Source organism: Podarcis vaucheri (assembly GCF_965113315.1).
Source record: "Podarcis vaucheri genome assembly, chromosome: 5".
Classification (NCBI taxonomy): domain Eukaryota; kingdom Metazoa; phylum Chordata; class Lepidosauria; order Squamata; family Lacertidae; genus Podarcis; species Podarcis vaucheri.
In genome coordinates, this window is record NC_138763.1 from 16,914,487 (window position 1) to 16,941,955 (window position 27,469).

A 27,469-nucleotide genomic window follows, 5' to 3' on the forward strand; every position below is an offset into this window, starting at 1 on the left:
ATGGCTATGCGCCCTTGATGCCAGCACACCAGAGCTTCCCCAAGCAACCTTCATTCATCGAGGAAGCAATGTGGTGGAGGAGCAGCACCTGGCAGTGGAAAAGCAGGGGTGTGCAGCAGCGATCAGCAGTTGGTGGCATGTAGCAGCAGCAATGCCACCCCTGGGAGCCTGCTTTCTTGAGGCCACAGCCTTACCATGCCTCACGGATGAGCTGGGCCCGAGTGCCTTTACACTTTGTCTCAGGTGCAAAGGTATAAGGCACCAGTGTGCCTGCAGCCTTTTTAGCAAATTGGGCTGGGGAGCTGTTTTGGGTGGGACATTTTTGGGAGAGTAATTGGCCATTTAGAGGTTTGTTTAAGGCTTTTTGCTCCCCCCCCCTTTGGTACTTTTGGGATTTGGCAGTTTTGGTAGCAGTTAGCTTGCTAGGGGTTCTAGGACTTACTGTTAGGCGGAATTTTTTTGTCACCAGGCACTTTTAGTTGTTGCTGGGCAGATATTTAGCATCTTCTGCCCTCTAGGTACTTTTAACAGTTTGTTTCAGGCCTGTGAGTTTTCAGGCTTTCAACATCTGCTTTGTCATTTCCTCTGCAATTTTGAGTTTGGTCCTGCCATTCTTTTTATATTGTCTTACTGTTAATTGTTCTTTGCAGCTGTAATTAAACTTTTGCTTTGGCTCCTCAGAAGAGAGGGCCAGCTCCCTGTTGACTTTATCATGGGCTCTATTAGTCCCCAAAGGGTTAAAACTATGTGACAGAATTTCTGACCAATTTTAACATCAGTCCAAATGAGCCAAACATACTATTGGGCACCAACATCTTTTAAAAGTAGTATTGAATACTAGCACTTACCTGTAGTCAAACTAGGCTCGTACACAGCTGATTCCACACAGTTCTTCCCACCCTTGTGGTACAACCACTCTCTACCTAAGCCTGGTTGAACTGCTACAATATTCAGAGTAAAACCAGCCCCCTTAGAAGTTCTACACATTAATCATGCGCCTTGCAGCTATCTGGATTCTGGAGGAATGCACAAGGTTGCTGCATGCTTCGCAAAGAATTGTAGGCACACCCATTTTCTTCTTAGTAATCATCCTGGTGTTTCTTTGAGTTTTCAACAAGATGATGATTTCAAATGCGCCTTCTCCCCTCAACTAGATGAAATAATTTTTAGTGTTAGCAGTTAAACTGCAAGTAATTTGCTTTGTCATCTGTACTACTTCTTGTAGTTTTGTAATTACAATTCAACTACATGAAAAATTAAGTTTCACTGCTGCCCATCACTGGATAATCACTGCAAATTCATTTTTCCTTAGTTTTGATGACTGCACATATACAGCACTATGATGACTGATACAGCACTTTAAAAATAAAATAAAGGGCTTTCATCGTTGCTGTTCTTCCAATGCTATTTAAAATGTAGATACAACTTAAGAATCTAGTTTTACTTCCTTTTTCAGATATCCTAAACCAGAGGTGGGGAACCTATTCCGCTCCTGACATTACTGGACTGCAACTCACATCAGTTCTAACCATTAACCATATTGGCTAGGACCAATGGGAGTTGGTTCAGCAATGTCTGAGGGACACAGGTCCCCTGCCTCTGCCCTAATTGACCAGAGATTGGCTGGCAACACTGGCTGGCTGAACCCCAAACTGCACTACCACTGCTAACCTGCACTCCAAATACAGCTGCAATAATATACCTTCATTGAACTCTGCATGACATTGTTGTTGAATGTTGTAGCACCATGCAGATAGAACATTAACTGGCTGGAAGAACCCAGCCAGATGGGTGGAGTATAAATAATAATAAAAAAAATCAGAGACCTGCAGAAATCTGGACTGTATTCACCTAAATGCAGCATCATTGGTACTTAGTGAGGTGGTAAAGAACAGTCCTCAAAGAAGGCCTAGTGAAACTACCATCTAAGCACATAGCAGCCACATTTCCCCCCACCAGGGATGCAATGGACTGAATTGCCTGTTAACAAAATATATTACACTAAGCATTGGTCAGGAGCTGGTATCCAACTGTCACAACTGAGTAGATTTGATTGATACTCAAAACACAAATAACCAACAAACGCAGTCCAAGTTAATACTGTCATAAGTTAGCATGAATAGATGGGGAAAGTGCAGCTGCTATGGGCTCAAATGGTCATCAGATTACATCCAGGTAAACTGGCTAAAGTAGTTGTGATTTACTCCACTGATGTGAAAAATCTGCCATCAACCTCCAAGAGCTCAGCCTAATTGTCTTATTGCACTAAACTGAAGAGCAGTTTTTCCAAGGCAGCATTCACTACTCAGAATTGAATACTTGACAAGCTGCAAGTGATTCAGATGCCATTTCAGTTACTGTTCTCTACTATAGTTCCACATCAAGCCTTGGTCACTGCACTACCCATGAATGGCTCGGTGTAAAAAAAGGGTGTGCTGGCAGAGAGAAAGAGAGAAATTGTTTTAGCAAATCCATATTTAAACTGTGTTGTAAGACTCTAACACCTTTTGAATGAACACCATGAATTACTGAGAATTACTGCACAGCTGAATAAGAAGATTCTGAGCAAGTGCAGTGAGAAATAAAACACACACATTTAAAGCAATAGATGGTGGCGACAGGGCTCTTGAAAAGAGAAATAATTGAATGCTGCTAACTCAAAACTGCTATCAAGATGAACAGAAAAATGGAAACAACATACCATTTTCCTTTCCCAGCTGTTAAATGAGAGGAACAGGTAATAAGCAAGTCAGACCACATTTGTGAATGGTTTTTATCAATGCACACATAAAATGCATATATTTGCACAATCAGAAAAAATTAACATCTTCAGTCAAAACACTGGTGATGGAAAAAGCAGTTCAAGGAAAAAAGGAGAGATCTGTTACGTCAGCTATCGAAAATGCAAGCAAGTAACTAGCATTATCTCTTCACAGTCACTTTGCTAAGAAAGAACTGAATCTGTATTCATAATTTCAGTTTTAGGCTGAAATTCAATGATTCAGAGGAATGATGTAAAGTCTTAACTTTAAAAATGTTTATAGAACTAAACACACAATGGTCTTCCAAGTCAGTCAAATGAGGGATGCATAAGAGAGAAAGTGAACAATCAGAACTCCTTCAAGATTTCAAGAAATTATTTGGTCTTGGTAATCTTTTTTTATGAGCTTCTTTTAATGTTCAAGCCAAGTCTATCCTCTCTCATGGCAGTGTCTACTCATCAAATACAGTACTCCACTTTCTGAAGACAGAAAGAAATAAAAGACTAACATTAAGGCATACACAGAGCTACGCTGTCTGCTTTTGTTGAATTAGAATCAGTTTACTTGGACTTGAATACGTGGAATGTTGGCACAAAACTAAAGCAGTAGTGAACACAGCTGCCAATCTCACTGATTCTGTTAGGTCCTTGTGACTTGCATTTCCCTTACACACACACATTCTGAAATGGCTTTTAATTATACAAACTGAAAACTGGATAAATCCTCCAAATAATAAGTAACAGGTAAAATAAGGGGGTTGCTTTATTTGTATGTTATGTACAGAATACACTTCTTGTAGTATGATGGGGCAAGTCAAGACAAGAGCTATAACCTCCAAATTATGCTCTCCCCCCCCCCCACCTGTTGACGATGACTTCTTTGCTCTGAACCAGATGGACAGAACAGTCTGGATTTCCTAAGTTGGTCACACACAGTTAAAAAGTTTAAAACCCTACAGCCAAGTCAGCATTAACTTATATGTCTTAAGGGAAAAAAAATTCTTAAACAAAAAGTTCTAAGAAAAGTCTTACAGTTTTATGAAGATTAATAACAATATAAATAGAATGAACCGAAAAGTTCAGTTGTTGTAAGTATCAATCAAATTAAGCTATTAGGAATAAATGCAACAAGTGCCATTTTAAATTACTATTCTGGAAAAGTGTAGTTACTGAAAACATGCAATTTCCCAAAATATTGTTAAAAGAACTACATTCCTCCGTATATTTGATGACTTAAGCAGACCAAAATATCTGACTGACAAGTTGTGAAACAGATGGCTTTTGTAAGTGTATATTAGATTACTTACAACAACTATCAAGTTAAGTGGTTTTCTTCTGTTTGTAAAACAAATTAAGAACTATGTTATAAAGCTGTTTGGCTAAGCTGCATCTGTATATTTCAGCAAATAAGGAAGAAATGAATGCTGTCAAGATGGTGTAGCAGCCAACATAGAAAATCCAACTGTCTGCACAAAATTTAGTCCCAAACTACAGCTGAATTAAGATTGTTCATGTAAAGGCCTAGTATCTTGCTCCTCCTCTTCCTCTTCCTCCTCTTCACAATCCTCTTCATCCGTTTGCTGGTCAAGTTCCTCTTTTGTGATCATTTCAAAATCATTTCCATTGCCACTACTGTGCTGGGACCGGTCATCCTCCCGCCTATCACTGTCTGTGTCCGAATTCCGCTCTCCGCCAGAAGCTTCTGATCCCAAACCTCCCAGTGGATCAGCTTTGCCGTCCTCATCTTCTTTTTTCTCACTATCAGATTTCTCCTCACTGTCGAATTTTGGTTGCTTTTTGGATTCGGACTTCTCATCTTTCTTTGAATCAGCTTTTGGTCCTTTGTACTCATGTGTATACAGGGGCCTGAAGGAGTCAATGAAGCCAACGTCAGCAGTCAGGTTTGGCAAGAACCAGAAGTGATGTCTTCCGCCAGTTATCAGCCAGATGATAAGGAAGAGGATGCAGCGGGCTACAAGAAGAAAACGTCCAAATGTCTTAAACAGAATATTTACAGAACACAGAGCTACATTTATGTTTGCAAATGACAAAATGCCTGAACTGGCAAAGCAGAAAATTCTGAGTGAGAGAAATTAGGTAAGCCACTGCAACCTTGGGGCCCACACTTAAGAGGCAGCTCAGGAATTTAAAGGGCTCCGGGTTTCCCCACCTCCAATTCTTTTCCAGAAATTGCTTTCCATATCTATTAATTACATTAAGATCAAGGGTTAAAATGCAAACTCAACTGCTGAGTTCCAATTAAGGCCCTAACATTCTTAAACTGCTTCACCACTTGTTGAAAATCTGTATGGTGTACATTCTCTACTGCCAGTTAATGACCAACTTTGGTTGCTGGCTAACAGTTCAAACTACAAGGTAAACGTTGAAAACATTAAAATATAATAATATTGAGTAAGCATTCCCTTTCAATTCCACCAACAAGCAATACCTAAATGGTTAAGATGCTCATTGGTTTTTGTTTACTTACATTTCTAGACCACACTAAACCTCACAGGGCAGATAACAAAACATGCATTACACATATACCATATAACAAAACATTTAAAATCAAATTGCATCATTACCAAACAATTTTAAGCCCTATTTTTGCTTGGCTGCGGATACTGCAATCTAGCTCCAATGATGTGGCTTAAGCACATTCAAAAGGAGACTGATTGGCAAGTCTCTAGAAGAATGAAATGTGTAAGCCCACAACCACTCTACATGCCCTTGAGGAATAGACATATGCAGCAGAACCAAGAGGGAATTCTGAACAATCACAATCAACACAACTGGAAATATAATAGTAATAATAATATATTAAGGTAAGCAGGAACCAAGACATTTTTAAAGTTTTAGAATCTGAGAGACCTCTATCTGAGAGACTGTAGGTATCTGGAGCAGATGCAGGAATATCTGGAATAAAACCTGATTCTAAAGAACCATTTCAGTTAATTGTATTTACTGTCCTGTCTATGCTCAGTAATTTAATTAATTTGCACACTACAATCTCAAGAATGTTAAAGGGATCTCATTCTGTCTCTTAACCTTTTCCCCTGCCTCGTTATACATATATATGTTTCCTTCTAGCTTCCTTTTACTACCAAAAATAGTTTCAGCAGTGAATGCTTTCACGTAAGTAAATGAACTGCTTGTAGCCAGAGGCAGATAGTTAAGCATAAAGCTGTACAACCAGGTGCCGCCCCATATAAAACATGGTTCCATGAAGTGATCATATGTGCAGTAAAGCACAGAATACCGTTTTTATGCTGTAAATCAAGTCTCACAGCAAAGCATCACAGAATACCCCTCCTGTAGGTTTAGCACTTCTAATTGTCAGTAAGGAGACAAAAAGTCTCATTGAAGCAGTAAAGCTAGAGGGAAATGGTAAGCACAGTCCTAAAACAAGTCATTGCTGCAAGAGCAGTCAGAGGAAATGTAAGCAAGACTACTGTACAGGGACTGGTGCACTTAGCTTCTCCCATGAGACAGAAATGGCAACACAAACATCAGAACTGCTCCCACTGCGTGAAAGCAACCAGAATGAATGCACACTTGCAGTCAGCTTTATTACAAATGGCACAATGGTGACATATGGTGGCCACCTGGGAAACATTCACATGGTGCAAGGCAAGTCTATGAGATGCTTAAATCTGAACTGTGAGAGATGGAGAGGAAGAGAAGAGAAACACACACTTACCAACAGCCAGGAGGAGAATACTAGCCACAAAACACCCTGCACCTACGCTCAAATAATAAACGCCTACTCGCATCTCTGCAGGCCAGAGTGGGAAGAGAGTTGCAGCTATAACAGCAGTCACTGTTAAAAGAAAGACAGCACAAGCATAAGAAATACTGGGAGCTTTAGGACTGAAATAAATACAACAGCACCACTTTAATTTGGGGGGAATGTTTTGAGCCCTCACAATTGCCTTGTAAAAGTGGATGCTTTGTCTGTAATGCACTGCAGTGTTTGTCCTGCCCAAAACCAATTAACATCTATTGGAACTTAACAAGCCCCATTTATTTCAATGGGAAGGCGGGGGGGAATTTGCCCCCGTGAAAGCCACAGATGTGCTAAGAGGCAGACCGTTAGTTGGGTGGGTTGCCAGTTTCACCCAACAGTGCTCACTTACTTACCAAGTATGAGTCCCATGGCAAATGTTTTAAAATGAACTGGGTCATAAATCCACACATATACCTGGAAGGAAAATGATTATGTAAAGATTAAACCAGGTTCAGAAAGCAAAGGTTTATGAGGAAGCTGATTGGAAATAATATATTCTGCTTGCAATAGTTCATCACTGTAGCATGTAAAGAAGTCTAAACATTTTCTCCGTGACCTGAGGCAGCTTATTAATGGGCTGAGCTAAAGTCTTGTTCTCTGTGCAACAATAAATCTATGTATTTTATCTAAGCATTGCAGGGGGTTGGAACAGATGAGCCTCAGGTCCCTTCCAACTCTACAATTCTATGATTCTATGTCTGGGGCTGTGTCACTTCAGACTGGAGATGGAAGTTTATATCCTTTAATGTTCCTCCATAGAAAAAGTTGCTGGCATGTAGAAAACTGTGCATCAGGAAGAAAACTGCAACCTTTCTCCATGACAGCTAGTGCTCTCCCTCCCTCCTTTCTCCTGTACTAGAGTACTGCAGTGTGAGGGAATGAAACTCAGACACAGGTCTAGTTCCTCAAGGAGATCTAGGTCTAAGTATTTATGGTTATTATCATAGATCTGGGAACCTGATAAGCACTTCTCTGCAAAGTAGGCTGGGGATGGACGTATAGGGGAAAAGCAGGGCTGGGTGAGGATGCTTCTCCTCCCTGCCCATCACTGTTTCTGCACAACACCCATCTACCATTGCTTTCTGCAACAAGAGCAGCAAACATACATCTAGGATCAAAATGGAGGGGGGGGTAGCGTGTAGGGTAGAGAGGTGTCATGAGAAGAGCTACATCTCCCCTGCAAACTGCCTTTCCCTTTGCAGCAGAAAAACAGTGGTGTGGTTCCACCACCAAATGCTCAATTAGCCTTATAACAACATCTGAGATCCCATAAACCCACAATGCACCCGCAATTTGAAGGGCAGGCCTAGAGATGCAATCTATTGAATCCAGCCACAACAGGTAATTCTTGTCATGGCTATGAAGAACAATTGGAAAGTGCTGTTCCTTATTTCAAGCAAGACTAATGGTCCGTCTATGGCAGCACTTTTCAGGACTTTAAGGCAGAAGTAAACCTGTGCTTTTGAATAAGCGTACACATTTTTGGGAGCAATAACCAACAGTACCAGGACATAAGAATTGTCCTGTTAAATCAGACCAAAATCTATCTAGCCTTGGTATGAAATTTATGCATGTTGTGATTATGTGATAAGTAAACTAAATATGAAACCTTAACAGAAAAAAGCCCGTAGATTATGACTCCAATTTTATTTAAAAGATTTATATCCTGTTCTTCACCTAATGGTCTCAGAGGAAATTACACTCAAGTAAACTATATCACAACAGTGTCTCCCAACTTAGTACCCTCTAGATGTTTTGGACTACAATTACCATCCGCCTCAGCCAGCATAGCCAATGGTCAGGGATTTTATTTATTTATGCATTATTGCACCAAAAGGTGACATATTGTAGTCTGAAACAGTTGGGGGCACCAGGTTAGAGAAGACTGCAGTAAAACAACAGAACAGAAAAATATATATTTTAAAAATAAAAAAAACAAAACCAAGAATTCCCCTATTTTTATTTATTTAAAAGAATGTATAAGCCACGTGATTGTAAGAAAATCCCTAAGCAGTTTACAAAAATATATTTTTTAAAAATTACTGATAAAAACAGCTAAAACAGGTATTTTAAAACATTACCAAACATTCATAAAACCAGAGCCAGATGTCTCCAATTCTGACCAACTACATCAAGAAAAATCTAGTCAGACTAGTGGATTTCTCCACATTTTTATTACTGGTAAACATTATAGACAGGAAAACATTTCAGCAACAGAGATTATTCAGATACTGTACCTCATTTCCATCCAGAAAAACCTGATCTTCATGAGGCTCAAGTTTGAATTTTCTCTTTGTCTCCTTCTTCTTAGGTGTGCCAGGAGTCTCATCCTAATGACATATATTGGAAACAATTGCCAGTGAAATTGTGCTCATGAGAACACCTCATGTAGGTGGGATACAAGAGAGCCTTCCCTTCTGCCTTTGTTCCCACATATTGATTCGAAAGCAGCACTGAGGATAAAGACATGGTTCCACTTCAGACCATGGTCTTTGGACTGAGATATAAAGGTTTAACTAGGCATTTCCTTTTGGGGAACCTCCAGTCTGTGGGCCTGTCTGGCAGCACCATTTGCCCCACGGGGCCATGTTGAACAAGCTATGCCAACCTGCCGTTCAACCTGATGTCATATATGACATCAGATGGAGAGGCAGGTAAAGGTGGGGTTTGGCCAAATGAGGCTTTGCAGGCACCACCAATCCAAGGCGCCTACAAAACCCTTTATGCAGTAGCTCCTAAGCACCTGACAACCAGGAGGTTGTCAGACACTTTGCAAGCAGAGTTTGGAATGCCCCTTATGCTACACTTCCCAAGCACTGGGCGCCGAGTACCTGGACAAAGGGGCTATGAAACCTCCCCTAAAAGAAAGAAAAATTGCCCCATAAAGAATTAAAACACGTTGACACTTACTCTCCTAGAGATAAATTTGACAGGTGGGTAGGCCCTGCCAGGACTGGAGATACAGAGATCTTATCCACTGAACTGAACAGGTACCCCATACCCGCCTTAGGTCCACTAAAATTCTCCCACTGATTTCAGTTACATGTAAATCAAGGATACAACACTGACAAAAAGCTAAACATTTTGTTAAAATTTACTATTTAGTATTACTGAGAACTCAGAAAGAAAGATACAGACACCAATTGTTCTGACTGATTCTCTTTTCTTCCTTAGAACACAAAGTTCTAGAACAGGCAATTTATACTTTAACCTCCTCTTTATTAGACCAATTCCCCCAAAAAATCTTAACTCAAACATGCCTCTGTTATATAGGTTATTTAATGTGCATCTTTTCAAATAAATTCTTAAAACTTTCTTGCCTGCATGTCTGCCTAGCTTTACTCTCCCCCTTCTCACAGTCCTTGCCCTGGCACACCCCTTTGTGATTCCCCAGTAATGTTCCATCACTATGGACTGAAAAGACTGCTGGGGTGCCATGAATTCTTACCTGTGCTATGGAATCTCTCAAGTATGTGTGTTACAAAAATAAGTGCACAATGCAGCCAAAATTAAGCCCTTTTTATTTTCACCAATTTCAAAAGGAAAGATTTAAGCACCTGTTAAAGTATTTTATTAAAATCAAGGGACTTTTTATATGCTTAGCTATAGCTGAATGCTGTTAATTATAATTTACAGTTGGTAATCGCAGACAAAAAATGAAGAATGCTCAAAATAACGACAGTTAACTCACAACTTGCACTCATTTAACTTGTGCGCATTCAACTTTACACGCTTGGCAAATTTTTAAAAATATAAATAAAAAGGGGCTGAAAGTGGGTGGGTTGCCTGGGGAAAAATTATTTTAGGCAATACCACCTGCCATTCCACCCAATGCATTTTGACTACACACAAATTTGGCTTTATATGCTGTCCCCAGAACATAACCCCCACATAAGTTGAGCCTTGCTTGTACAGTATTACAATTTGGTTTCCAGCCTAGCTATAGCCCTGAAACTATCTTGATCATTCTAGCTAATGACCTTCATCAGGAGCACAACCCTGTTGATTCTTGATTCTCCAATGTCTTCATTACTGCAGACCATGGCATCCCTCTGAACTGCCTCGTCTGAATGGGGCTTGGAGACACAATGTTACAGTGGCTCTGGTTCTTTCCGGAAGAGTGAGTCTAGAACATGGTGTTGGAAGACTAATCACTGGATGAGCTCTGCAAGAGTTTTGGGCTGGTGTGTCACCAAGATGCAGAGAACACACAGTTCTGCTTCTCGTTTCTGCTTCTCAGAAAGGCAGTAGAGACCTTATCAGGTATCTTGGGGCAGCTATGGAACAAATGAGGTCAAACAAATGGAAACTTAATCATGATAAAATGGATATACAGTTTGGGCTCTGCATAGAGGTTTGCAAACAATTTTAGACAGGTTTACCCTGTCTCTAAAGAATCAGGAATGCAGTTTGAAAGTACTTATGAATCCAGTATTACCTATGAAAGTATAGATGGTAGACATGGAGGGGATGGGAGGAGGGGGGGGGTTATTGGTTTCTGGGTTGGTTTCTGGTTTTTTTGTTCTTGTTTTTATTATGCATTTGCTATGTTTATCTTGTATTTTTATGTTGAGAACTACCTTGAGATCAACTGATGAAGGGTGGTATACAAATTTAATATACAGTAATAATAATAATGCTTTTTACCAGCTGCAATGCTGTCTAGAGAAAGCGTCAGCTACACACACAACATACAGACTACACTACTGTAACTACATAGGGCTGCCTCTGAAGACAGTCCAGAAACTTCAGCTAGTGAAAAATTCAACCATCAGAATACTTGCCAAGGTGTGGGGTGGAATAGGCAGTACGGCCACACCACACAAACTTTGCATCAGTTGCATTGGTCAGCCATTCGTTTCCTGGGTCAATTTAATGTGCTGCCATTAACATTCAAAGCATCAAAAGGGTTGGTACCAGATTATTTGACAAATACCCAAACTCACAGAAAGCTGCTCAGGCCCTAAAATCAACCTTAGAGGACCTGTTCTTGCCATTGAAGACAATCAGATTAGTCAGGAACAGGACCCTTTCAGGAATGATCCTACATCTGTGAAATATCCTGCCCTGAAAAGTCTGCTTTGGGCCCCTTTTGTATTAAATGGCCCCTAAAAGTGTCCTTATCCTGTCAAGTTTTCTATTGATTTTCCCGTGACACTCCTACCCCAGATATGATTTTATCTGTTGCTAGTTTATTATACTATTTGTTGGTTGGTTTTTTACACATTTTTATTGTAAGGGGCTGTATAACCATCTGCCCTAAAAGGGGTGGGGGGAATAAATAAGATGATGAAAATTAGGTGAATGGGTAATTATTGTACAGTAATTGTGGTTCTTAGGGACGCGGGTGGCGCTGTGGATTAAACCACAGAGCCTAGGATTTGCCAATCAGAAGGTCGGCGGTTCAAATCCCTGTGACGGGGTGAGCTCCCGTTGCTCGGTCTCAGCTCCTGCCCACCTAGCAGTTCGAAAGCACGTCAAAGTACCTTCTCTGGCGGGAAGGTAAACGGCGTTTACGTGCACTGCTCTGGTTCGCAAGAAGTAGCTTAGTCATGCTGGCCACATGACCTGGAAGCTGTACACCAGCTCCCTCGGCCAATAAAGCGAGATGAGCGCCGCAACCCCAGAGTTGGTCACGAATGGACCTAATGGTCAGGGGTCCCTTTACCTTTACTTAATTGTGGTTCTTATTGGGCCAAACGTTACTCAAGCAGAAGGTTGCTTGATTTCCCGTACCTGCCTCCTTAATGTGCCCCAAAAACGATTCTCTGTAAAATCAGAGAACACTCAAAATAGGGTTCACCCTGGATTGTTGTGCTGGGAGGGAAGACATAGCCAAAAGACAGAGGGAGCTCACAGAAGTGGAACTACTTTTGTCCAATGTCTGATGATTTCCCCATCTGTAACCTTCCACATAACATCCTAATTCTGAGGGTTCCCTGTCCACAGGAGTAGCTTTTCCAGAACACAGAAAACAGCAGTGAGGAGAAAGGGTATAAAAAAGCTAGGCAGTGCAAAAGGTTTCTTACTCATGAAAATTTGGAGGCTGCTTGTTGTTCTAATACAAGACAAATGGAGTCCAGTTCTCTAAACCTATCTGTCATTTGGTATACCTCTCTGGCTCAAATATAGGTTGTGAGATTCATAACTTGTTACTTGCCAGATTTTAGTTGAATGGTATAAATCCTAAGATATGTTCTCTGAAAGACATTCACAAAATGACCGTCTCCTCTCCTCTCCCTTCCCTACCTTGCACCCCCTAAAAAGCTTATCTAGAGAGTTGGTGGGCCCTTCTAAACAATGTAGTTTGTGATGTCGGGGGGGGGGTTCTGAGGGAAAGGGAGAATCTGTTGAATGGTCACTTTAAAATGTGAAGGTTCATTATTGCTTCACATGTTGTGTATGTCTTTAAGGGCCAGGGCCAGGGCAAATAACGAGACCCAGTCTTACTGCTGTGAAACATAGCAGGTGCTGCTGAGTTGTGCTAATCAAGCTGTGTCAGCAATTGGGTGTAGTATATAAGGAGCAGCACCTAGCTCTCCCTTTACCCTGGGGGATGGGTTGGTCGTTGGGTCTGGTTTGCGGTTGATGTATTTAGTGTATAAGGAGTTTTTGTTTTTGTTATTAAAACCTTGTTTAAGTTATTTTTGAGTCCCTTTTTAATGCATGGTCTCTCTGCAGCGCTACTAAACTGCAAATAGCCAACAGAATTGCCCATAATCCATCTTAGATCCTAGAACAAATTAACGAAGTTCATGGAAGGAAACCATTTCCAGTAGGATAGCCATGATAGTTGGTTGCAGCAAAAACAACAAAGCCTTAAGGCATTACATCTGCTCTGACCCATCACACAGACTCACAATTTAAGAATTTATACCAGGCATTTCTCAGATTACAATACAAATCCAATGGAGTGAAAGAGCAAATCAGCAAGGTCAGACCAATTTCCAGAAATAATCAACTACAGGACAGATGAGGAAGAGAAAGCAACAGACCACCATTTATAGCCACCTACAGCTCCCAGATATAGCCACTCAAGCATGAATAATCTACAGCCCATCTTGGACAATATTGCTTCCTTCTCACAGGTCTTGGGTAGGAGGACTGTTCTTGCTTACACACAACACCCATAACAATTACTCGCCAACAAGAGCTCATATAACAGAACACAAAAACAGGAACCAGGCCCTGCAACAAACCGAGATGCCAATTCTTTTCCCATACCTTCTCTGGCAACAGTATTACAGGACCTAAAATAACATCAATAGTTCATTCACCTGCTCATCTTCCAATGCATTATGTCATCTGCCAGCAATGCCCTTCTGCATTCTACATAGGACAAACAGGCCCATCCCTACACAAAAGAATCAATGAATACATATCTGACATAAGAAATGGCAATATTCATAGACCAGTAGGAGAATGCTTCAATCCACTAGGGCACTTTGCCAGTGATCTTAAAGTAGCCATACTTGAACAAAGGAATTTCCAAAGGAGGCCACAGCATGAAACAGCTACATTACAATTCGCATGATCCTCCAGACAGCTTGGAGGGGGTCTTCTGCACATAGCGGGATGAGCAACTTTCCTTCCTTCCACAAACCTCTTTAGCTGACTTAAGAGTCATGCTATCAATTTTAGGAGCTGAATTTTTTTTCAGCTGACAGTTGCATCTTTTGCAGAAATACAAAACAAACAAAAAACTGTAGGGGGAAATTCTCAGGCCCAATAAGGACTAAGCATTCTCAGTTGCTACAGCACATTGTGTTGAGTGGTGGGGTGGTTGGAATGGGCAACTGGGAGTGGGGGGAGAACAGAGGAAGGACTAGATGAAATGTAGTGTCATAGAAAAGGGCATGGCTGATACCTGAACAGGAAAACTCCAGGACAGGAATATGTGTTTCAAACAAATTGTAAACTCAGTTATTTTATGCATCCTACCTGAGTATATTGTACAGTGGTGCCTCGCAAGACAAAATTAATCCATTCCACGAGTCTCTTCGTTTAGCGGTTTTTCGTCTTGCGAAGCAACCCTATTAGCGGCTTAGCGGATTAGCGCTATTAGCGGTTTAGCGGCTATTAAAGGCTTAGCGGCTAAAAGGCTATTAGCGGCTTAGCAAAAGGGGGGAGCGGGGAAAAAATCGGAACACTTGCAAGACGTTTTCGTCTTGCGAAGCAGCTCAAAAACGGAAAACCCTTTCGTCTAGCGGGTTTTCCATCTTGCGAGGCATTCGTCTTGCGTGGCACCACTGTATTTCTAAATAAGAGACCTTGTATTTTTAATGAAACTGATATTCATCTATGGTTAAATTCACCCCAAGGATTTCAGTTTTCCTTGAACTTAAATCTGGAACCAATACTAAAAGAGGTAGTTATCAAAACAGTAACTTTTTTAGAACTTGAAACTGTTTACAGTATGCATATGGTACAATCTTAAGCACATATATTAGTATTTATTCTTGAAATTTTAATATTGAACCTAATGATGAAAAAGAGAAGGAAATTATGTCTAACCATGTCTACTGCCTCTTCCCAAATTAGAGTGCCCCGACAGAAACACATTTATTCATACACAAATTGGGATGAAGATTACTGTACACTGCAGAAAATACTTCTCACAAATCTATTTCAGAAATAAGTAATAGAAAGGGCCACTGAAACATACTGAACACCGTTTGAGCACCCCGAAAAAATTCACAGAACTATCTCTGTAATAGTCATCTTATTATATGTTTTATTAAGCATGTCTATTAATATGACAGCAAAAATGCTAAAACTCTCTTAAGTGTGTACCTTGCACTATGTATTCTTTAATTTCTTTTAGCTTTTTTCACTTCTTCCTGTAAAAACAAGTCCATACTGTTAATGTCCTCCACTGAACATGTACAGTTTTTCTCATGAGGAACTATATTACAAAGACCCCAAAGTATTATGAGAAAAGCTATGGTAAGTAAAGAAATCCAAACTAGAAGTTAATCTTTAATATTAGTTCTTTGCAGTTTTTAATTTTCTCTCACTCTGAATGGAATGCTATTCAATCCACTGTTTATATTATGGTTTCATCTCAGCTGGACTTGGGGATTCACACTGACCTTTTTGCCTTCTTCTTTCTCACCATCCTTCTTCTTTTCCTTCTCTTTCTCCTTCTTAGCTTTTTCTTCTTTTCCGCCATCTTTTTTGCTCTTTTTCTCATCTTCTTTTCCACTTTCAGCCTTTCCTTTCTCTTTTTCCTTTTCTTTCTTTGCATCCTTGTCTGGCTTCATCTTCATCACTTTTAGAGCTCGGTGGAAAAACTGCTTCTTTAAAAGTCTTAGAAGAAAAATTCAGTTCATGCTTAATCTGGGAGTCCACTGCTAAAGTGGAGTCATATGGTAAAGTAAACTCAAACTACTACTTTGATCAAATAAGCATTCTACAACTATGACCAAAGCAAGTCTACATCACATTTGGCAGGTTATTAAGAAAGATGGGGGGGGGGAATCTCTTAAATAAAAATTGTATTTAAAAAATAGTCATCATTAAAATAGTGCCAGAGCTTGATTACTCCTTGAAATTTTTGTAAGATGCTCAGGAAATAGGATTGAAGAGCAGTATAAAAATACTTGCCATACATAAACTTATTTTCTTATAAGCACATAAAATATCAATCTTCCCTATCGGTTGCCATTTCACACTTAGATATATGCACATGTTATTAATTTAAAAAACTGTGACAAATGGTAAAGGTAATAGATGACAGTGAAAATTAGACCACTGTTTCCAACACATTTTGACAATATACCCTAACCCAAGGGAACTCTTCAAAAAATACTGATAATAAAAACCAGCCAACTTTTACAATTATAGGCAGTTTCTTCTATTCCTACAAAGCATAAAACTATAATCTGACAAGATAATAAGGTCTTGTTGCTGAGTTTTTGGAGTTCTGCAACTGCAGAAACAAAGTAATTTTCAACTGAATGTTGTAATTCAACTAGAATAATCCTAACTACATAGGCTGTTGGGATATGAGGAAAGCCGTGCAGTAGTTGCAAAGACCAAAGACAACTATGGAGGATCTATGGTTCCATGACTAGTCCCGATATAAAAATAATTTCTGATTACCTGGACATAACACAATGAAATTGCATTTTAATTCATTCTGTAACATTATATTTAGGAGTATTCATAGTGTTTACAACAACATTAAAACAACCAGGCCTACCTGTTGCAATAATCAACTACAGACTCTCGAGTGGTAAACAGGGCTTCTTCTCCTTTCTTGGCTTTTGCCCACTTAGAATCCAGAAGGCAATCCACAGCTTTGGAAGCTAAAAAGAAAAACACACCATACCTCTCACAAGAATGCTACACTGGAAAAATGTGACCAGTCCTAAAGAAAATGGAAATTTTGGAACAGTAATAATTTTGTTCCTCATTTGATGACGTGCCTGTCTAAAAAGCTCGCCCACAGTAGAACCCAACAATTTTTGAGTCCAAAGAAAACCTAGGAAATGGTTTTGATTGATTAAGACATTTTCACTTTTCCTTTTTTCTGGCTTCAGCATGAATAAACCTTGTACACATAAATCCAATGTCTGGAAGTATTTGAAACCTTTTAGGTTTGTCCAAATTTCTATACTCTTGAAGGAATGGGAAGCTGAGGGCCTTTTATTTGAACCACACACTGTTATGTCTACTCAAATGTAAGTTGCATTGAGTTCAGTGGAGTTTACTCCCAGGTAACGGAGCAAGAAGTGCAGCCCAAAGCTTCCATCTGCTGCAAGTGATTATGAAGATAAACTGCTTAGTGGATTAAGTAGGCTGAGGACATTTTGGCAGAAAGCAGAGTGCCTCCTCCATATCTTTTCTCTTTTTCTAAGATAAAAATGAATTGTTTTACAGACTTGCTGCCCTGTGGTAGTTAGATATTCAGGGTGCTACACAGTGCAGCAGTTCCATAGAAGTACAGCTAGGATATAAATTGTAGTATTAGATACAAGTTGTCACAGTTAATGAGATGGCATCAATGGTTAGTATGGGAGAAGGCAAAACTATCTTGTCTGTTATCACTGCTGTTGTCATAAGAGGACACCAACCATCATCAATCCATTTTCCACTAGATTATTATGACAAAAACCATAGGAATACTATGTTTGTTGTGTTATCGCCATCACTCACTCAGGCTTTCAAATCTGAATAAAAATAAACACAGTCTGAACCAGAAACTTCTACACTTTGCAGAAGATAAAGATTCTACTCCTACCCTGGAATTCACTGAGGTGAAGTGCAGACCATAAAATGCTCTTATTAAAAAACAAAAAAATGGGGGGGGGGGGAAATCAGGCTGTGATTAGCTTTAATCAGATTCTCATCCCCACTTATCTCCCAGGTAAAAGCAAGAATAAAAACATTTTCCTCCAAGTGCTACAAATATTGACAATCAGGTTGCCACATGATTTGGATAATATTTAACCTTACCAATGAAGTAATCCACTCTGTGACCCATCATATTGGTAGACTTGGTTGGACAGTTGAAACGCAGGTATTTAGCAACAGCCTTTTCCTCCTTGAATGGCTCACCCACCTCCTTTAAGAGAAAGCAGAGCAAATGCAAATTTAAAGCAGAAAGCTACAGTATTTTCATTTGTACTGAAATTTTACAAAGCTCCTCAACTCACTTTCATAGCATGTGAAACATGATGCCTCAGATAGTTAAACGCTAATATTTTGAAAATACCTCATTATCAATGAAGACTCTTGAGAAATCTTAAAAGACTAACAAATTTATCATAGCATAATATTTCATGGACAATAGTCCATCAGATGCATGATATAGGAAATATGAGGAAATTTACCTCCCAAGACCAAATATAAAAGTTAAGAATGGGTAACCACATCAATTGTTAGTGGGACACTATTCTAGATTCTTTGCCTCTATCAGCAGGTCAGCATGCTAACACATAACAGAAGCAACCACAAGGTGGGAACAGAGCTAGCAGAATATTTGAACACCACCATGCTTTATTTTTTGACAGGATTTATGTACCAGAGTGTCCAAATGAAGCTGGTTGATTGTATTTAGAAACTTCAAAGACTGGGAAAATGTTGGACAGTTTTCTAATTTGGTGGCTTTGGAGAAGTGGAGAGAAATGTGGTTCTGTCATCCCTAGATGTGTTCCCCTTGGGACACAGGTTGCGCTGTGGTCTTAAACCACTGAGCCTCTTGGGCTTGCTGATCGGAAGGTCAGCGGTGTGAATCCACGTGACAGGGTGAGCTCCCGTTGCTCTGCTCCAGCTTCTGACAACCTAGCAGTTCAAAAGCACACCAGTGAAAGTTGATAAATAGGTACTACTGTGGTGGGAACGTAAATGGTGTTTCCATGCGCTCTGGCTTCCATCACAGTGTTCCATTGCGCCAGAAGCGTTTTAGTTATGCTGGCCACATGACCCGGAAAGCTATCTGTGGACAAATGCCAGCTCTCTCAGCCTGAACCGAGATGAGGGCCCACCCCATAGTTGCCTTTAACTGGACTTAACTGTCCAGGGGTCCTTTACCTTTACCCTTCATGTTACCTTTTATACTCCCCCTTAATGACAAAGTACATAGTCTGGAAATGATCATAGACTCTTTGGTATTGAGGGCTTCCCAGGTAGTAGCACTAATAACAGGAGGCCATTTTACCAGCTTAACACAGGTGAGCGTATTGAGGCCACTTCTGTCATATAATGCCAATTACAATGTGTTCTATGCAGGGCTAATTTGGAAAACAGTTCAGAAGTTGCAGGTGGTTTGCAGTTTACCTGACAGGGACACGTTGCAAAAAGAATGTCACTCTTGTCATTGCTCATCTTTACTGGCTGCATTTTTGCTTTGGACATGCTGGTGATTGTTTTTAAGGCCTTAATCTGTCTAGGTTAGGTCCTGCATCTCTTTAGGAGCATTTCCTGCCCTGTTTCTCCATGTTCACAGGGAAAGCTCAGTGTCCCCTCTATTTAGGGAACCAAAACTGTGAAGGTGCAGAGCTTGATATTCTCTGTGGGGGAACACAACATGAACCGCTATTTGGTCCCTATAATGTTGGTCTTTTAGTAGTAAATGAAAACCCCAGCTCTTACAAAACGCTTCTGGTGTCAGCTAATTGGGTGTTTTAATTGCAGTTGCTTTTAGTCTGGTTATAAATTCTTTATTTTGCTGCACTGGAAACTCAGCCAGATGGGCAGGCTATAAATAATAAATTATTATTATTATTATGGTTTCTATTAACTGCTTCATTACTCCAGATGGGTGTTTTATTTAAATTATTTTATTTGATGACTGTAGCTTTAAATTGCAGTGGTACCTCACAAGACGAAAAACGCGCAAGACGAAAGAATTTTTCCATTTTTTGAGTCATTCCGCAAGACGAATTTCCCTATGGGCTTGCTTCGCAAGACGAAACGTCTTGCGAGTTCTTGCAAGTTTGTTTCCTTTTTCTTAAAGCCGCTAATAGCCGTGCTTCGCAAGACGAAAAAACCGCAAGACGAAGAGACTCGCAGAATGGATTAATTTCGTCTTGCGAGGCACCACTGTGGTTTCATACTCTGCTTTGGTGTGTGATCTTTTGGAAGTAATGCAAACCTATAAATGGCTAATAAATAAATAAAAACAGAAAGGGCTGTAGCTAAACGTCTGTCAAAAAGTTGTGATTAGGGATTCTTAAAACTAACAAGATTTTAAAACAATGTATTTAGCTCTGTTTTCTATCTTTTAATGTTTCACCTACAACAAGGCAGCTAAGTAGTAAGAAGGAATGGAAAGAACATGCAAGCTGGTTAAAACACATACACACTTGCTAAATAATATAAAAAAGTTATAGTACTGGACAGTTTCTGTTTGGTTGAACAAACTATTAAAATGAAGCAACCACGCTGAAGCCACAGAACATTCTCTACCTGCTACAAGACAGAAAAATCATGTTGAGCCTGTGAAGCAAGTTTATTGATGACACAGCTGTTTCTTCCCTTTTTGCAAACAGGTTGGAGCATCCAAAAACAATCCTACAAAAACTATACAGTGTTAAGAGAGATAAATCCTGGAATTTTTTGCTAATCAAACTAATCTGTAAGAGGGGGAAGGGTTAGTTTTTAAATTGCTTAATGTAATTCATGGATCTATGGAACCCCTTAAAAAGATATGGCACACAAATTCTTCCAAATGATTGGAATAAAACTTGGGTATCATTAACCTCAAAATCTGTTTCCAGTTTTCTTGGGGGAAATGCCTTAAAATTATTACACAGATGGTAATAGCACTCCTTTGCAAATGTCTAAAATATTTCCTTCTAGATCACCTAATCGTTGGAAGGGTTGCAATAAACTTGATACTTATTACCATTCATGGTGGGAATGTTAGTTGGTACTATTTTTGGAATGTAATTTTGACAGAAATGACAATTATTAATAAAAAAACCAACACTATTGCTTCTTGTCCAAAATTAATGTTCCTGAATATTTTTGAAGATACCAATGCAACTATATTGTCAAAAGAATTGGTCTTATACAGTATATGATCTTGGCAGCATGAATAGTAACTGCAACTCAATGGAAAACAGTAAAAAATCTTAAACTGGACACTTCATACCAATCATTCTGGAATATAGTTATAATAGGAAAAAAATAATGCAGAAATTGAGATTTGGCATTCCTTTGCGACATATACAGCGGAACCTTCATTTTCAAGACAACCCTTGTCACAAGCCTGGCAAATCTAGTACTATACAGTACTTGATGAGCTGATGAAGTTGAAGGTCTTTACTTGGGTTTTGTTATTTTAACTTATTCTACGTGCCTACTTTATAGTTTTGTTTTTCATATTTTAATTTTTATCTGTTATAATTGTCTTCTCTGTTTTATATAATTATAAAATGAAATAATACAAACATAATAATAATAATAATAATAATAATAATAATAATAATAATAATAAATATTCTTAAAAGAATGTCTATTGGATAGAATTATATATGAACAGCTACAGAAAGCCAATCCCCCCCAATCCCCATAAAATTACTAAAACCAGCACCTCAATTCCACATAGATCAGGAGGAAGCTGCGGGTAGAATGGGGCCGTGTCCTCTGGACTCTCATCTTCATATCCCCACATGAAATCTTTGTGCAGAAATGAACCAGTGGAACAAAGTATGTCCAGATGAAACCTTAATCACTACACTGAGCAAAGAAGGCACGTTTGCTCTGAAGTCGTAGCAAAGACAACAGCAGCAGCTGCTAGAAGCTACTTGGGAGCCTATTCTTTTCCCTATGCAAGCCACTGCGGGTAAGGAAGTAATGTTATGCAAATAAGGAAACAATGTCATCATATCTTAAATTCTTACACGTTCACCTTGGTATGTTAAAATCTCTTTTTGCAAGAGGGCTGTTTAGCAATGGCGCAATATGATAGGCTAACTAAAACAATAGATGTTTCTATCATGTACTGTCTCAGACACTTAATTACACGTGCTTGGAAAATACTGTTTGCACGTCAAAGGTAGGCAACTTGTTATGCACAGAGGCTCACATTAGAAAAATACAATTAGCAGTTTTTTCAGCATATTCTAAGTTCATGTAATTAACATGATAGACTACTAACTACCTACTTAGAGAGCCAGTGCAGTGCAGTAATTAGAGTGTCCAACTAGGACCTACAAGACCAGAGTTCAAAGGGGGTGGGGTGGGGCTGAAGCTCACTTGAGCATGAAGTTCACTGGGTGTTGGGCCAGTCACTATCTCTCAGCCTAGCCTAACTCACAGCGTTGTTGTGGGAGAAATGAGAAGGCGGAGAACCATGTACAGCACCTTGAGCTCCTTACAGAAAAAGGTAGGATATAAATGCAATGAATAAACAAACAAATAAATAATAGGGAGCCTTTTTTCTTTTTCTTTTCTGCTTTAGGACTACAGTGGTACCTCTGGTTGCGTACTTAATTTGTTCCGGAGGTCCGTTCTTAACCTGAAACTGTTCTTAACCTGAAGCACCACTTTAGCTAATAGGGCCTCCCGCTGCTGCCGCACAGCGAATTCTGTTCTCATCCTGAAGCAAAGTTCTTAACCCGAGGTACTATTTCTGGGTTAGCAGAGTCTCTAACCTGAAGCGTATGTAACCTGCAGCGTATGTAACCCGAGGTACCACTGTAACTGTATTTCTGTTCTGAATGCAAAATATTTTATAAATTGTCTCTGTGGCCAAAGGCACTCCACACAATACACAATATTAAAAATCTACATTCTAAAATCAAACAAACAAAAAAGAAATGGGTGAGATTCCCTGGATTTGGTATGAAATAGGTTCTAGTTAACAAGTTTAAGCTTGAACTGGTTTGGATCAGGCCCAGGGTAGATCACCACTGCTCATCTGAACATATAACCATATGTAATTAAATTTCATCTCTTGCATTACTCACTAAAGCCCATATGTAAGCAATTTATTAGATTTCTAGAGTCCAATCAACAACCTATAAAGAATCAACAGAACGCAATGTCTGTCCTATATACATATTTCCATATATATTGAATCACAAAGTTGCCTACCATACCACCTCACTAAAAACATAGTTCATCTCACAGAAACTGCATAGAAGGCTGCCTGCACATTTTGCTCCACAACTTAAGTCTAGAGACATTTTTTAAAAAAATGAAAACTCAGCAACTGGAGGGCCTGCTGACTAAGGGTCCAGTACATCAGTACCTCTGTGCCTGCCTCTCAGCAGCACTGCATATAACAGATTTCGCTTGAATCGGAAAGTGACTTGCACACGAACAGCAGTGCTTATGGTAAGCAGCTGAATGTAGGTGATGGTTACAGGGGACATGGTCAACTGCACCAATGGCACCTGATCACATCTCTAAAAAGGAATGCAGAGATAGGAAGAAGAGAATGTAGCTCCCTTCCTTGTCCAAGCAACCACTGCCTACTTTTCCAGGTGACAAGATTTTGGTTCTTTCAGACTAATAAGCACGTGATAACTGCGGAAGTGTTGTGAATTTGAGGCAGAGATCATGTTGCCTTGGCTTCTCCAGTCTCTTATCAACAGAAAATAGCTACCCAATACCAGTGTTGCCTTTGTTTGCCACAGCTGTTTTTACAGTTTCTTCAAAGAAACTTGAAGCAAAGGTCAGTTTAACATAGTTACCCATGCAAGAAGCTGGCACGCACAGTCTGTTCTTAAAGAGCATTTTTTGTACCAACTTCCCCGCTTGTGAGATGAACTGCCCTCCAAGAACCAAATTAACTTAAATGACTTGAGATTTGAGTCAATCATGTTTGTAAATCATATATCCTGTTCTTTCAAGACAGAAATGAAAATGTCTGAAGTTTAAATCTTAAGTGAAGGTGCTCAATATATATGACTACAGTGGTACCTCAGGTTAAGTACTGAATTCGTTCCGGAGGTCTGTACTTAACTTGAAACTGTTCTTAACCTGAAGCACCACTTTAGCTAATGGGGCCTCCTGCTGTTGCCGCGCCACCGGAGCCCGATTTCTGTTCTCATCCTGAAGCAAAGTTCTTAACCTGAAGCACTATTTCTGGGTTAGCAGAGTCTTTAACCTGAAGCGTATGTAGCTTGAGGTACCACTGTAATTTTTGATGGGATGGATTTTTCTACTGTAGTATGTCAATTAATGGCAATGTGGCCACAAATGTGATACAGGGGATAACTTCAGTTTTCATTAACCAAGACTATCAGAAGTGTATTACGACACCAGTTTTAGTTATACAAATAATTATACTAATAGAGAGATCTGTATTTGTTTTACTTCTATGATTCCAATACAGTACATCTCTCAGTCACTATCCATCTGGTGCTATTGCTCCAGGTGTAGCTATTAAGAATTTATGATAGTATCATTCATTAGCCTGCTATTCATTATGACACCAAACAAAATAATATATATATATATCTCAAACCTTGAACAGAGCAACATGACAATCGGGGTGTTTAAACTGAAATACTGTATAGAAATATTAGAAAAGTGGCAAAAGGAAATGGCGTAATCAGGGGCAAAACTAGGTAGGCTTTATTTCACCCAGGTCAAAGACCTGGTTTGGAACCCCTCATGTGTATTTGTGTACACACATGCACAAACAGGCTGGGAACCTCAATGGCACCCCTTGGGGGGAGAAACCCAGCTAGGCCCCCCCAATAGTTGTGGCACTGACTGGTCATAATTCAAGAAATAGTGCTACTCTTGAAGAGAAATAATTGCTGTTACTATTTGATATAAACTTATTTGAACTAGTTTTTCCCTCATTAAAGAAATTTTAAACCATCCAGCACCCAAACAAAATATATTTAGAAAGAGATGACTGCACAATGTATTGCACACTAAACTAGCATATTACTAATAAAGCATATGCTAAGTATCCAAAGCTGTCAGTAAATGTTTTGCATGAGATCAACGTCCTGGCAATCAAAGATGCAATATACTCATACTGTGACACTCAAAAGCAAAGGTCCATAAACATTTGCAAGAGATTACTCCAGCTTTATCTAGGAACAGTTTGTGAAATGTTATCTCCACTGGCATGTAAAAACAACAAACAACATTTTAAAGAATATTTTCCAATACTGAAGAGCTCCTATAACCTAGATAACATACAAGATTATTTTTAGTATTAATTGTGAGTAACTCAGGCTTCAAACTGTCCTACAGTTTAAACCTTCTTTAGACTATATATTAATTGGGGAGGTGTTGAGAGAAGCCTCACATTTTGGAGGCAATGAGGGGGAGGGAATTTCAGAATTAAAAAAAAAAAAAACAGGAGGAAGAGAGGTATATAGTGTGTGTCTGCAGCTCATTCACAATCTTTATGGTTTGGTGAATAGTTTTACCAAAGCCACAATGAGACAGGATGGTAGCTGTCAAGTTGGCCATGAATATTTTAGAATACATTTCTCAAATATTTGTTGGCATAATTATTACAATCAAATAAACATTATGCTTAGGCTGCACAAAATTATAACTGCTAATAATATCATATCTTGTTTTTGCCAAGCGTTGTTAACTGTAAAAACAATGGTCCACCTAGTGTTAATATTCTTTACAGACTTTGCATATTCTTACCCTGAACACAACATAAGTTAAACTTTTATCAATATTGTCACTATTTGGCCTTTCCACATTTGAACAAGTTTTGGAAGATATTGAATTAAATAACCTTAACAAACATAGCACAGCTTCATTGACACAGATACTTTTAAAGATGTATTTGTTCACTACAGAGCACATAACTATGTGGCATACCTAACATATGTCATCTATTGCAGAAGACTTTATAGCATAGCTTTGAAGTGAGAAAAACTTCCCTTCCCTTCCTCTCATAATGAGACTACCAAAAATAATTACTGCAGTTGACTGCAGAAAAAGTGACTCATTCATATGCTGTCACTACATCTGGAACATCCAAGAAGAAACACTCTTCTAGGTGTGTGTGAGGATGCCTGTGAACCTAAGGGCATCGCAGAAGATGATAATGAATACAGGTCGTGTAAATGAGCGAGCGTGCTAGAATTAGCAGGATTGAGCAGAAGTGAAAAACTGATATTGCAGTGCAACAGGGTGGCATCCACTAGCATGCAACAAGCAAACTCCACATGATGCAGAGGTGATTAAACAGCATTAAGTATAGTGCTCACCAAATAGGAAATTCTCACAGTTACAGGTTGTATGTGTGACAACCATGCATGCTAAGTCTATATTTTAGATGTATGTGAAGTAGATAGCCCACTATGCTGGTGTAAAGAGAAGACAGTTTATTGGGGAATTCCCTCAGGGTTTCACAGGTACATTTGGCAATGAAGTGGGTTTTTTTTGGGGGGGGGTAGTTCCATGCCACAACATGGTGTGGGTGTGTAGATAATTAACAATGGAAAGATGATTGCAAACAGCTGTTGTGAAGGTAGAAACGTTTACACTGTTTGTAGGGTGAGACTGGGAAAGAGTGCCGGGCTGCCATTTGGGGGAACACTAGGCTTCGAACCACATAGCCAAGAAATGCGACGGGATGCCCCTCTGCGGAGGGAAAACCACCCGAACCGCAGAACAGAAATGGGGAAAGGATGAGTCGTGATGGGACTGTAGGTGGGGCACCGTCAAGACGCACCCAAAAAGAGCACGGCGGGGAGGCGCAGATGGGAGAGGGGCTCGCTAAGTCCCTCGGGGCACAGCGCCTGGAGAAGGAGCAGCTGTGTCCTGGCGTTTGGCGCTGGGGTGCCCGACAGTCCTGTGTCACCATCATAGGGACTGCTCTGGGGGGGGGGAGGTGTTTGGTGGGGTGAAAAGGGCAGATAGACATCCTGGGCTGAGGAGAGACATCTGCTCAGTATGGAGCTACTGGAGGGTGGGGTGGGAATGCGGGACTGGAGCGCCCATCGGTCTCCCACTAAGGAAAGAGGCGCGAGTGGAGGGTGGGGAGAGGGAGGGAGGGAGAGAGAGAGAGATGCCCTGAAGAGAAGGGGAGAGCAGTGACGTGGCTGGCCCTGTGGCGAAAGGAAGATGGAGGGGGGGGCGAGAGAAGAGAGGGAATAAAAGAGGCCGAAAAGAAGGAAGGCGAAACTACCACAAGAGGCACTGAGGGGAGGGGGAGTCCGTGTGGAAGGCGGGGGGGACGGAGATAAAAAGGGAAGCGGTTCCCGCCGGCGGTTGGCGAGGAGAGGAGCGAGCGAGGTACCTGAATCCGCTTCCTGTGTCTCCTCCGCTCCGCCATGTTGTCCCCGTCTGGTCTCCCGGTGACGTGGGGCTGAGGCGAGCGCGGGGAGGGGGGCTGGGAGGAAGAGGAGAAGGGGGGGGCAGATTTTGTCTGTGTTTGAGTGAGTGAGAAAGGGAAGCGCAGACACAGGGACGGGAGGAGGGGAGGGAGGGACAGCCGGCCGGCAACCTCGCGAGAGGCCGCGCGAGCTATT

General features: G+C 40.2%; 1 protein-coding gene across 2 annotated transcripts; it reads right to left on the reverse strand.

Annotated features, from left to right (window-relative positions):
* Positions 1–2,759: 2,759 nt before the first annotated feature.
* On the reverse strand, positions 2,760–27,427 carry SEC62 (SEC62 homolog, preprotein translocation factor). 2 transcript variants are annotated; one of them, XM_082224475.1, is made up of 8 exons: positions 27,238–27,427; positions 18,009–18,117; positions 16,753–16,858; positions 15,641–15,857; positions 8,786–8,878; positions 6,902–6,962; positions 6,462–6,581; positions 2,760–4,733 (listed from the first exon to the last, which is right to left on the reverse strand). In XM_082224475.1, the coding sequence occupies exons 1-8, from the start codon at positions 27,271–27,273 to the stop codon at positions 4,261–4,263; spliced, it is 1,215 nt and encodes a 404-aa protein (XP_082080601.1). In that variant the 5' UTR covers positions 27,274–27,427; the 3' UTR covers positions 2,760–4,260. The 2 variants fall into 2 exon arrangements, with proteins under 2 accessions (XP_082080601.1, XP_082080600.1); XM_082224474.1 differs by lacking the exon at positions 27,238–27,427 and adding an exon at positions 21,592–21,780.
* Positions 27,428–27,469: the final 42 nt, after the last annotated feature.